General features: G+C 34.6%; 1 protein-coding gene across 16 annotated transcripts in view; it reads right to left on the bottom strand.

Moving 5' to 3' along the window:
- The window catches only part of LOC124187153 (thyrotroph embryonic factor), a 219,627-nt gene that overhangs the window by 37,625 nt on the left and 169,823 nt on the right, over window positions 1-12,179 (bottom strand). For 10 of the 16 annotated variants that reach the window (XM_046579460.1, XM_046579462.1, XM_046579449.1 and 7 more), the window contains one exon: window positions 6,936-7,007. The exons of 3 other annotated variants lie outside the window; for them this stretch is intronic. In XM_046579460.1, coding sequence (XP_046435416.1) covers window positions 6,936-7,007 — 72 coding nt within the window. Of the gene's footprint in view, window positions 1-967; window positions 1,001-6,935; window positions 7,008-12,179 lie in introns of all 16 variants that reach the window. 3 more of the 16 variants (XM_046579461.1, XM_046579463.1, XM_046579451.1) reach the window with 1 other exon arrangement.

The raw sequence follows: 12,179 nt of genomic DNA, 5'->3' as shown, positions 1-12,179 counted from the left end.
AATCCGATATAAAAATAATCTGACCATCAAATTTCCCGTTAAAAATGTGAAATTGGCAAAAACCACCAAAATTTCCACTAAACAAGCCAAATTGCTTTAAAAATCGACAAATTTCCCGCCAACCGCTGAACAGGTAAATTATTCTCACCAAGAATTTTTCAAAATCACCAGATTTAGCGGGAAAATCACCAAGTTTATAACAGTGGCGTTAAAATCGTCATTGCTGCATGACGATGAGTTTTTAAGGTATCGACGCATGCAGTCATACGTACGTATATTCTAGTTTTCGAAAGGCGGTCAAGCACATTGTGTAGGTCAGTTAATAGCATCACTTTCGCTTTGCGTTATTGTATGTACCTGTATTACTTAATCCAGGGGCATTTGCGTTCCTATGCGACGTAATTTTTTTTTCCAAAGGCAAAAAAGAAGCTTGCAAATCACGATGAAAGTAAAGAAAGAAACAAATCAACCAATGCATAATAATATTCGACATTTGCAGAGGGAGGAAGCAGGCCCCTTGGGACTGGTGGGACTAGACCCGTTCGTTCGTTTCATCTTCATCTCGATGTTTCTCGATGTTAACTAATTTGTAAAAATGTATAAATCATCGCAGGGGAACAAGTTTCGTTGCCGTTTAAACGTGACGTAAAATTTTTATGCAGGTCAATTTAAACGAAAATCGGTTTTTGCTGTCTTTCGATAAAAAAAATTCAATGTTTGATCTGCTGTGACTAAACAGTTTTTTTTCTCAATTGACGGGACACGTGTACAATAAAAAAAAATTATCTTCAGAGTTCACTGTGAGTATGATCCAATATTCCGTTACAAGACGTATACCTAATCTACTCCAATTTACATTCAGATAGCAAAGGTCACTAAACCTGATGATTTAAGCATGACGATTTATGTATCAGACATTTGTAGGGGAATATATGTGTGTATATATATATTGTGTATTGATACTCACGATATCCTTCAGGTTTATTAGAAACCGCCTTACCTGAAACAACAAAGAGGAAAATATGTTTAAGACGCATTTCTTGCCTGCGTTCAGTGAAAAAATTTACGAAACATTAACAGTCATCAATTATGTATACGGATTAAAAAGGTGAAGATGAACAGTGCCAGAGACTTTGAAATTTTCTTTTGATTAATGATTTATTATCTCTGTCTGAAAATCTGAATAATACACAAAGTTTGATCGAAAACTGCCGAATTTTTTCCAACGTTAAAAAGCATTAAAAAATTTGTTTAAAATAAATTTTACAAGTACGATGTTATACATTTGAGCTAAAAATAATAAGCCAAGTCTTGCTAAGTCGTTTAATTTTTTTTTTTTTTTTACAACGATGATAAAGTTTATGGACACATTTTAAGAAGTAACACTCGCAGTAGCTCTCCAATCTTTCGGTGTTGACTATCGCACGAAAAATCATTCCATCAGACGATTCTCGATTCAACTTTCAATTTGACACTTCTGCCAATTTTATTTCGGGTGAGAAAATTTTAATATATAATCCAAATAAAATCGTTTCGCCAGTTATTTTGCATGGGTTTTGAAATTTTTTACCGGTGACTAAAGTTTCGCTGGTATTCTGTGTCGATCAGGAAAACAAGATTTTTTGTCATTTTCCTCAGGAAACGGGTAATCACGCTGTAATTCAAGCAGCGAGATTCGCGATCCAGTGAAAATAGCCCGCATAATTAGTTCACGATGTCGAGCAGCGTGGAGGCAATTTCCTGTTTGCAATTTAATGAAACGTGGGTAAAGTTATATGTATTTATAACCAGGCGTGTACATGTATTATTAATGCGTCACCATCATCGATATAATCGAGAAGAGATCACAACGTCGTTACTTCAAATGGACGGGATGGTTTGATAAGGCCATCGCTTGCTTTAATACAAGTGAAATAGGTGCAACAAGTTTTGTATAATAATTGGAGAAGCATCGACGATATACATACATATATATGTATATTGTGTATATCAGGGTGATTTGGAAATTTTTAATTTTTTTTCCTTCCAAACAGGTTCAAAAGTTTCATTTCGGTATACAAAAACACCAGTTAAAACTTAAGATTTTAATATTGATATTAAGGGGTGGCTCATTGCACTTTTCGATTTTCCATAAGAATAATATAGGAAAAATGTTGTTTGCTTCTTCTAGTTTTTATAACTATCTAACGATGCGTCGTACAAAAACCTCAAAGACATAGTTTTGTGGGAAATTGAATGCTCTACAAAAAAGCTCTTTTGTCAAAATTTCGTAAAACTAACTGTGTCAAAGTTACAGCCTGTCAAAAGTTGAGTTACATATAATTTGACCTTTTTTGAACATTACAGCGTAGCTACCGGTCTCATAAAACAAGTGTGCATGAGTGTTTTTGTGAAGCGTACATTTTACTTTAAATAGATGATAACTAGTAATTAATTTTTGCAACAATGAAAAAATTGTACTCTTTAAAAAAATTTTTAGCAGAAATCTGCTCTGAAATTGGTTTTCTCGTTTTATTATTTTTGTTTAATGGTAAAAGATAGTTTTTTTTCATTGTTGCAAAAATGAACTATCAGTTACCATCTATTTAAAGTCGAGCGTATGCTTTACAAAAAAAACTCATGTACACTTTTTTATAAGACCGGTAGTTACGCTATAATATTCAAAAAAGGTCAAATTATAAGTAAATCAACTTTTGACAGGCTGTAACTTTGACACAGTTAGTTTTACGAAATTTTGACAGAAGAGCTTTTTTGTAGAGCATTCAATTTCCCATAAAACTATGTCTTTGGGGTTTTTGTACGACGCTTCGTTAAAGAGTTATAAAAACTAGAAGAGGCAAACAACATTTTTCCTATGTTATTCTTATGGAAAATTGAAAAGTGCGATGAGCCACCCCTTAATATTAATATTAAAATCTTAAATTTCGACTGGTGTCTTTGTATACCTAAATGAAACTTTTGAACCTGTTTGGAAGAAAAAAAAAAAATTTTTTTTCTGAATCACCCTGATGTATATACCTAAATAAATTAACTCATCTCTGCGAAATTTATATTATAATGTACGAAGCAATAAAAATCGAAAGTGTATTTTACTGATCTCAATAAATATTTCACCACCAAACTATTTTATTTCCAATTTCGGATTAGCCGATACTTTCGACATAAAATAAGCATTACGTATTTCAGTTGATCAGTTAGAAATACATTTGGATCCGGTTCAGTAATTCATAATTGAAAATTCACAATATTCAACCAATTATGCAGAATTATTCAATATTCTTTAGATTTACATTTCCCCATTCAGAATACAAAAATCTGACTGAATGAAATGTTTAGTGAGATTTGAACCCAATTCGACACTCACAAGTATTTTTCGGATGGCGTTGCAGACGTCGGATCGGAACTAAAAAACGCAAGTTAAAACACCCGCCACATTGAATTTTGAAATTTGTTTTCTCAAGCTGCTAAAACATATTCGAGAAAGGATTGAAGTACGAAAAATAGTGAATTGAATAAAAAGAAAGAGGCAAAATCGCCTATCTAACAAGATTAACGGGAAGAGGCGCGACTCTGACGCCATCTACGAGCAATAACGATCATCAAAGACAAGGGAAGCTACTTAAAGACTCTTCACAGGTGCGGGAATACTAATTTCCATCATTTCAATAATACGGTGAATTCATGGCAAGATGAATATTTGATGAGATTCAATTCAACCTCGACACGAAAACAATCGGTACAGATAGAGAGAAGACTTTTTTTAACTTTTGAATGGCCCGATTCAATCACGACTTTTAAGCACAGTCGATCGCAAATTGTTTAACGAGCTCCTGATTTAAAAATGGATCCGTGCAATGTTATTACTGCGTAAAAGGGCACTTTTCGATACCGTGCGTAAAATCGTGTTTTATGTACTCGTTGCACAATATGACCACTCCACTCGTAAGTAAACTCTCTCGTGTTGGTTAAAAACCTGGATATCTCTTCAAATATTGGCCGTAGTGAGATGATTGAACAAACTAATTTTCCTAAAATTTCATAAGCTTCCCAACTGGCGAATCCGTTTTTTTTTTTTTTTTTTTTTTTTGGTTTCAACAGCTATAATTAACAATTTACTATGGAATAATCATTAATTTTCTCAGCTATTTCGTATATTACCGCTATAAATTCTTTAGTAGGGTGTCCATAGAATTGGACCATATACGCTTGGTTATCTATTATATTCTCCACGTAAAGTTCAGTGAGTGTAAAACATGTGTATAGAAAATTATAATTACAAGGTTGAAGTTAGTAACGTTATCATAATAAAATACTGCGGAAGTAATGACTATTTTTTTAATTTTATAATGATTTTGAAGGAACTAAGATTTTGAACTTTGAGTTTGATCAGTTTTATCACAATTTACTGAATTTCAGATAGTTGCAAAATCGTAAAATAATGGTTTTTATCTAGCATCAATCGCAACGATGCAGTTACTCATTTCAATACGATTACTTCATTTTCCTGAGTTTTTAGTTGCCTGTCGTATGATCGTAAAATATGTACGAATGAAATTATTTTACTTGTATTCGAAATTCATGAGATTTTGGAAACAGAAACATGAATATATGAATAGACCCATTTCTGGAAATGAAAATTTATCCTGCATTATTAAGGTTGCACATTTTTGAGGTTACGCGATGCGAGCTGCAAGTTTGATGAATGATATTTTTCACCCATTTTTATGGCACGATGTATTATTTAAATCGTGATGTTGAGTGTTGGATAACAACTCTTAAAGCTTTCTTTTCTTCCGTTTTCCATCATTCGTTTCTACGCTATTTCTATTCGCATAGTGAGAGTGACTGCAATAGACGATCTTGTTCAACGCTTATTCTAACCCTCCGAGGGTAACAAAAACCGGTAGCATAGTTTCTGCATCATGAATATGATGGGGTTTTTTTGGGCGGTAAGTTGGCATTAAAAATATAAATGAATGAAGCTCTGCATCGTGTTAAGTTTCAATGTGATTCTGTATCAAGCGTTCTTGTTAGCGGCATAGCAAAGTACGCGAAGGAAATGTCGGCCCTCCACCATCACAGGATTGTTATATTTACGACATGTTTATGTTACAAATTTCCTACGAATTGATTGAAAATTCAAATTTCAATTATTCGTCGTAACACCAATAAGGTAATTATACAAAAATTAGAAGGAAAAAATCAGATATTATATTGAAGATCATAATTTTGGCTTAAAAGAAGTATTATTCGTTTTATCAAAGGCTTGAAAATTTATAAGATAAAAGTAGTGAAATATCTTTAAAAGCCCCTCGGGTGCAAAAAGTACACGCCAAGAAGACTAAAATGATAAATATTGAAAAAAAAAATTTCTTTATCTGAAAAACCATGAAAATAGCCGCTCGCAAAAAAAGTTGTTTATTGTATAAAAGACATTGGCATCGATCCTTGTTATCAAGTACATTACATAAACTTAAATTAATATACAAATTATAGACGCCCCGCTCCGTAAAGAGTGAAATGAACGTAAACAATTATGAATCAGCTGGGATAAATAGAAAAATTTTTAGTGCCTGGTACTTGGTTGGCCTTTTTTTTTTTAAACAAGTAAAATATTCATTTACAGAGCTGCAACCGCCTAGAAGTCGATGAAATTTCATGTATAACGATATAATTATGCAATCCAATTTATCCTGTCATACATTTTTCCTCGGTCCAAAATTAAGCCCGCCAGTTATCAGTCACCAAAATATTATTATTTCTACCCAAATAGTTTTTTGTATTCATTATATTCCTTTCAATTTTCACGGAAAAGGATGTCTATGAGTACATCAATTTATGTCTATATGATTTACTCAGCAACAAAGATTGATTTCGATATTTTTTATACACCAAACAAGGAGTTTTGTGGTTAGCTATTTTCACGGTTTTCAAGAAGAAGAAGAGACTTTGCACATGTTCAATACTTGAATGTACTTGATGCAAGGTTTTCGCACCCGAGGTGCTTTTGAGGGTATAACATATTCAGAGAAACAGCCACCGACGCCGCGCGAAATAAGCTGTGAATTGGAGTGTCCACAAAACAGAATCGAGTTAATCGCCTCCATCTTAGCCACCATTTTCTGACGTAGCGAAATCGCGGAAAGCTTGAAACACATGCAAGTGGGTAGAAACGTTAGTGTCAATAAGTAAACATATTACAAGCTAATATCGCAATATGTTTATTTTATAACATCAACGTTTCCACCTAAAAGTACTTATACCGAGACAACGTCTTGAAACATGAAAATCAACCGCGCATGCGCCACTAAATTCAATCCCATTGGTCGGCAAAATCTTCCCGCAGCGATATTCTTGTCTGCGATGCAGGCGGGCCAACGTACACAAAATGTGTACCTTTGAATTTTCAAAGTAGCATAAGCATTAAATTCCGACCGTTCTTTCAGGAATCAACTTTCCGACCCGATAACAAATGCTTCCCAAACCTTTCCGAGTCGCTGCCTCAGTTATTTGAGATTCTAACCTCGAAGATTCGTGTCAACCACATCGCCGCCAGAAACAGTTTGACGGCTGAAACTCTGGATGGCCAGCCGGCGCGAAGAGCCGATAAAACTCACGCATGCGCGGTTGACTTTCAAGTTTCAAGAGATCGTTCCGGTATGTGTTCAAAACTTCCCGAAATCTCGGTTCGTCAGAAAATGGCGGCCAAGATGGAGGCGATTGACTGGACTCTGTTTCGTGGGGACTCTACTGTGATGAGTGAGTGATTCAGCGACCACGGAAATGGAATTGACTCTTACTCTCCGGTTTCTGAGACTCTTCGTTTCTCGCTGCGTCTCGCATGGGAGGTAAAATGGGAGGAAGAGGAGGAGGAGGTCGTGACGTGGCAACCTGTGGCTTCCCACTCGGAGGTGGCTCTCGCCGTTCTGACTCGCCTCTTGGAAGATGCTGCGGATTTTTCTCGCCTGCAGCCGATCTCGACTCGCCGCCGCCTCGCGACTTGCAGTCTGCGAATACAAACGAGATTCACGCGTGTCAAATGATCGAAAATAACACTTGATATATACGCTACACATATGCATACAGTTCAAAATATGTACAGTGTCTACAAATTATTCCAAATTATACTCTAAGAATTATTAATACATACCGGAGGGGTGGGGTTGAAATTCCGAATTTGATAAGTTCCGAAAGCATCGAATTCTAAATTTTTTGTTGACGAAACTTGAAGTAAAGAAATCAAACTTTGACGAATTATCAATGTTTCGAATAGTCCAAATCCCGACGCTCAAAGTTTTGAAAGTGCAAAGTTCCGAAACGGCATAACTCCGACGAGTCAAAGTTCTGAAAGTGCGAGAATGAGAAAGTTTCAAAATCCGAACCATCGATGTTTCAAATGATCGAAGATTTCAGTTCTTTGAATTTCTGGCTTGGTTAAATTTCACCATTTTGATACTTTCTTCGTTTCGAATTTCCGATTTGTATGCGTTCGGAATCTTGGTCATTCCGATTTCAAGTTTTTCTCATTTTTTATACCCACACGTTGAGTATATAAGCTATACTGTGTGAGTTTACTTTAATTCTAACTTTACTTTCGGAAATCTTGCTTTTCGGAACTTTGAGTCTTCGGTTTACGACCATTCGACATTTTGTTGTTTCGTCAAAGTTTGGTTTCTTTACTTCAAATTTTGCTGCCAAATGATTCAGAATTAATCTCTTTCGGAACTTTTCAAATTTGACACTTCAACCCCGCCCCATAGAGTAACTAATAAGAGGGGACAAGAACTGTTCCATAAGTTACAAGCATGCCTGACTTGCTTGGACCGACACGTAAAATGAAATCATCACTTTCTATCTTCCCGGCCCTATCTCAGTCAGATTTTATTAGCAATTACAAATTTTTCAATTACCATAAGAGATTAACAGCGCAAATCAGATTTTTTCAAGTATATTCTATAAGAATAATTCCGAATGCAAAGAAATGTGTTGTAAATGAAAATAGTTACTTTTTGTATTGCCAACAAGAAATTTACGTATTGCACTCTCTTATTGATTGTAAATACTTTGAAGAAATGAGTGTGTCGTGAGAATTGAGTTCGTATGACGAAAGATATCGAAAGTTTTTTGATTCATTGAATGATAAGGATGAAATCAAATCAAGGAATCTAGCAATTCTACTATTATTATGCCTTGGGAAGAGAAAGTAGATCATCTAGATACGTATATTTACTTCGGCTCAAGAAATTGAATATACTAAAGCAATTAGTATAATTAGTACTGTATTTAAAGTTAATACTATGTAGAAAAAAAACAGTTGAAATTTGAATTTGTAATAGAAATAAGAAAGATGTAAATTGCCAGAACTCTTCTTGCATAACGAGTGTAATTGTTGAACAATAATAAATGTGTATTCATTTGTTTACGTCACAGAGTCGAAGTTATATTAGTGTAGGTATATTGTAGGTATTGGGTGTAAACCTAGTGGAAAAATGTACCTGAAGACGAAAATACTTTTCGTTAAATTATGAGAAAACGAATAAAATTATTACAAAATCGTTAGCATGCAAACGTTGCAAGAAGATTTTCTATAGACATTTTGTTCCCGGACGTTAATAAAAATTATGCTGCAATTATAAAATGAAACTTGTTAAATATCAACGTTTCGTTTGAAATCGCTTCGGAATGATGAAAAATCTATTAGATTTCTTCGATTTTACTTGACGGTGGATCATTTCATTCCGAATTAGATCATGTTTTACGATCTCACTGGGATACTGTTTTTTATTACATCGGCGTTATAAAATATTTAATTTTGTAACATTGCGCCGACGTTGATTATGATCAATAAATGGAAATATCAAATTGAATTGTGTAAGAATTTCTGAAAGAAAAATAGTTATCCGAATGAAATGAGCCATCGCAGAAACGATTTCATTTTTCAACAATTTGGGAGGGATTGAAGTGAATCATCGATATTAAAACTTTCGTTTCTATATAATTCCAGTATTTCGTACTTTTACATTTTCAAAGAGATCGTCCCAACTTACGAATACCTTGATTTCATGATTTCTCGACGTGCGACTATCTTGTAATAAAATGTATACAATCCAAGTAAATATTTGAGAATGCAAGGAGGACAGAGTTGCACTATAACGAGCGGACTTATAACGAACGGTTTTACATTTTATGGTCTCACATTCGTCTCGCTTGATAAATTTTTGCGATGTATCCGGTACAGCGGTTATCGATATTACAACATTACGTGACAATGAATATGAACGCTTTTTTCAACACTTTCTTATGATACAACTGGAGAAAATAACGCAAGACGGAATAAAGTCTGTAAGACGTACACGAACATATGTTTAATAACAAGCTACTCAAAGGTTATTTATGTATATATATATATATATATATATATATATATATATATATATATATATGTAATACACGTACATAGAGTGGCCGGAGATCAGTTTGTTTTATGATGATTATATTCATAGTTGAAAAACTTTTCCCAACCGTAATTCACTTTCAAACTTTCTCGCGGCTAGAGCAAAGGCGTCGGCGTCGACCGACCGGAGCAATTAACAAAAATGAGGAAAACAAAAAGCGTCGCGGATCGTGTTACGCAACAAACGAAAGTGCACCGAAGGAGGGTGAAGAGTGAAAGAATAAAATAACAGGATCCACAGGGAGAAGATGGCACTAAAACTAATTAATTTATAACACGGACGTGCGAAAGTAATTCTCTTATCATCAATTCAAATGTGCGAGCGATACATAAATTTAAATTGAATTTTTCACTCACTTACGAACGTGGCAAGGATAAGTAGAAACTTTTGAATTAAAAAATAAATACTTTTTGTTCATTTGTTGGTATCAAATTTCTCGAAATTAATCCCAGGAATATATTTCGTGCAAAAAAAAAAAAAAAAACAATCCAGATACATTTATCAGAAATGGGATTTATATTATTATGCATCGTTTCTCAGACTGCAATAGAGGCGGATGGATAGGATGGATTATGGAAATTTAATTGAGAAAGTTCGAAACTACGCCGAACACGTACGCGTTGAAATTGAGGATATTAGTTTGCTTTCCTTCACTCGCTTGTGGGTTTGTGCAAATTTACGCTCTGTGTGTAAATAGAAATTGATATGCACCGTTTATCGTTGTATCGTTATCTATAAGTTTATTACTTGTCACCCATGGATTTCTAGATGAATTATACTAGAATAGCGTCGCTTAAGAGATTGAAACGCCTTGTTTTGGAAAATGGAAAAAAGAATGGTGGAAATCGGTGTTGTTATCATTGTGGAGATTTAAAAAAATACATGCAGCTTAAATTCTGACGTAACAAGCTTCGAATTTGATTCACGTATGATTAAGGAGCTTTGCGAAATTCATATTATACACTATTTGGAGATAACTTCAAAGTTTGAAAAACAATTCTGTTGACCAGTTTCAACGATAATATGTTATATTCTACAAATTTGATGCATTTTAGAAAAATACTTTTCCATGGAATAATATATCCACACTGAATACAATTTGAAAACTTTCATAAATTGAAATGAGAGTAACACCTTACAATTAGTTGATTTGTAGTCTGTTGTTTCGATTTCAAAGACAACGTTTTAGAAATTTTGCTATCAGCTTCGACATTTCGTCAGAGATCTTCTGATTTCCTTCAGATTCCAGCCTAAACGGCAATATTTCTTAATGCGAAAACAAATTTTCTTTTTTCTCTTAACGGATTCCAATTTCTTTAGATGTAAAGAAATGTCTTTCGGGTTGGCAGCGGTGAGCGCATGCGCAGTCACAAACAAATCTGACATTGCGCGACCCTAACCTCAATTTCGTGCAAAAAAATACTGTTACGATCATGATCAAGGGATGAAAAGAGTTCGGGACTGCGCGACCTACAACCTATACACAACTAGAAATTTCCCTTGTTGAGGGCTTGTCGAATTTTTCCGGTTTTTCCGACGACAACGGGTAATTAATTAATTACCATCAGAGCGGATAAGCCGAGGTGCAGGTGAATAGCCGATCGGAGTGAATGGGATCAGTGGGTACAAGATCGAGGCTCATCAAGATTGTCCACGGCGAGTAAAGTTGACCTAGTCAGGCGCCCACGGGCTCGCGTAATCTAAAATTGATTCTCAACAGCTGCTCTGTAACGTGTATTCGTGTATCGTACGTGTTACTAACTTAACGAAGAGACACACGCAGCGTCGAGACGACTGACAGACGGGCGATAGAAGGTGAAATGAATTTAAAAAAAAAATAAAAATCATACAAATGTATACGCGTTTCGATGTGATCGCTGAAAAGTTTCAATGCCAATAAAAATAATATATGTCGCAGTACGTATTCAATTATATACATAGCTGATAGAATTTGTCGAGGACGTTGAACCGCGCGAATTCAAATGCGGTCGGTTGACGTGATCCCGTATAATTCAGCAGATATTCGTCGTGAGAATAATTTAGAGAGGCGCAAATTTTTTGCACCCGGTTTCTGGTTAATTTTACGTGGAATCTTGTAGACATTTCATGTATGAGAAATTGTTTATTTTATTTTATAATGCGAGAAAGTCGTGCAACATATTTGGTTGAAGATAATGTCGTTTGATTGAAAGTAAAAAGGCTGGTAATAGGATAATTTTTGACGAACGTAAGTTAAATCCGGATGGTTTTGTTTGACAGAAGAATTTATTTCATAATAATTGAGAGAGTCGATAAAAGTTGGTTTTACGTAATTTTAACCGAGAATAGATTTTAATATCGCCTGACCAAGTGTAAAATAAATGTTACAAATCCACCGTGAAAATTTTGAGAAACTCGGAAGGTTCGCTTGTACATTTACTTTTTAAGCTTTCAGAATACCACAGTTATATTTTGAATTCAATTTGCGAAAAATTTGTTTATATAAAAATTACATTTGTCCTTAAATCCAAACTTCCTTCCACTACAAATCGACATATTATCTGCCAGAATAAATAAATTTGAATAGTACATTATGTCGGAATACGGAAAACGGCCGATTTTCGATGAGAATGAAATTTGCAGCGTGAGCAATGCTAAATACGAGGGTTTTTTTATTTTAATATTATTATTTATTTTATTCGCGGAGAGTGAGGATTGTTTTTCCTTTTTATCAAATATCCGAAT

This window comes from Neodiprion fabricii, chromosome 7 (assembly GCF_021155785.1).
Source record: "Neodiprion fabricii isolate iyNeoFabr1 chromosome 7, iyNeoFabr1.1, whole genome shotgun sequence".
Taxonomy (NCBI): domain Eukaryota; kingdom Metazoa; phylum Arthropoda; class Insecta; order Hymenoptera; family Diprionidae; genus Neodiprion; species Neodiprion fabricii.
Note: the sequence above shows the minus strand (reverse complement) of the source record. Positions and strands in the feature narration are given on the sequence as shown.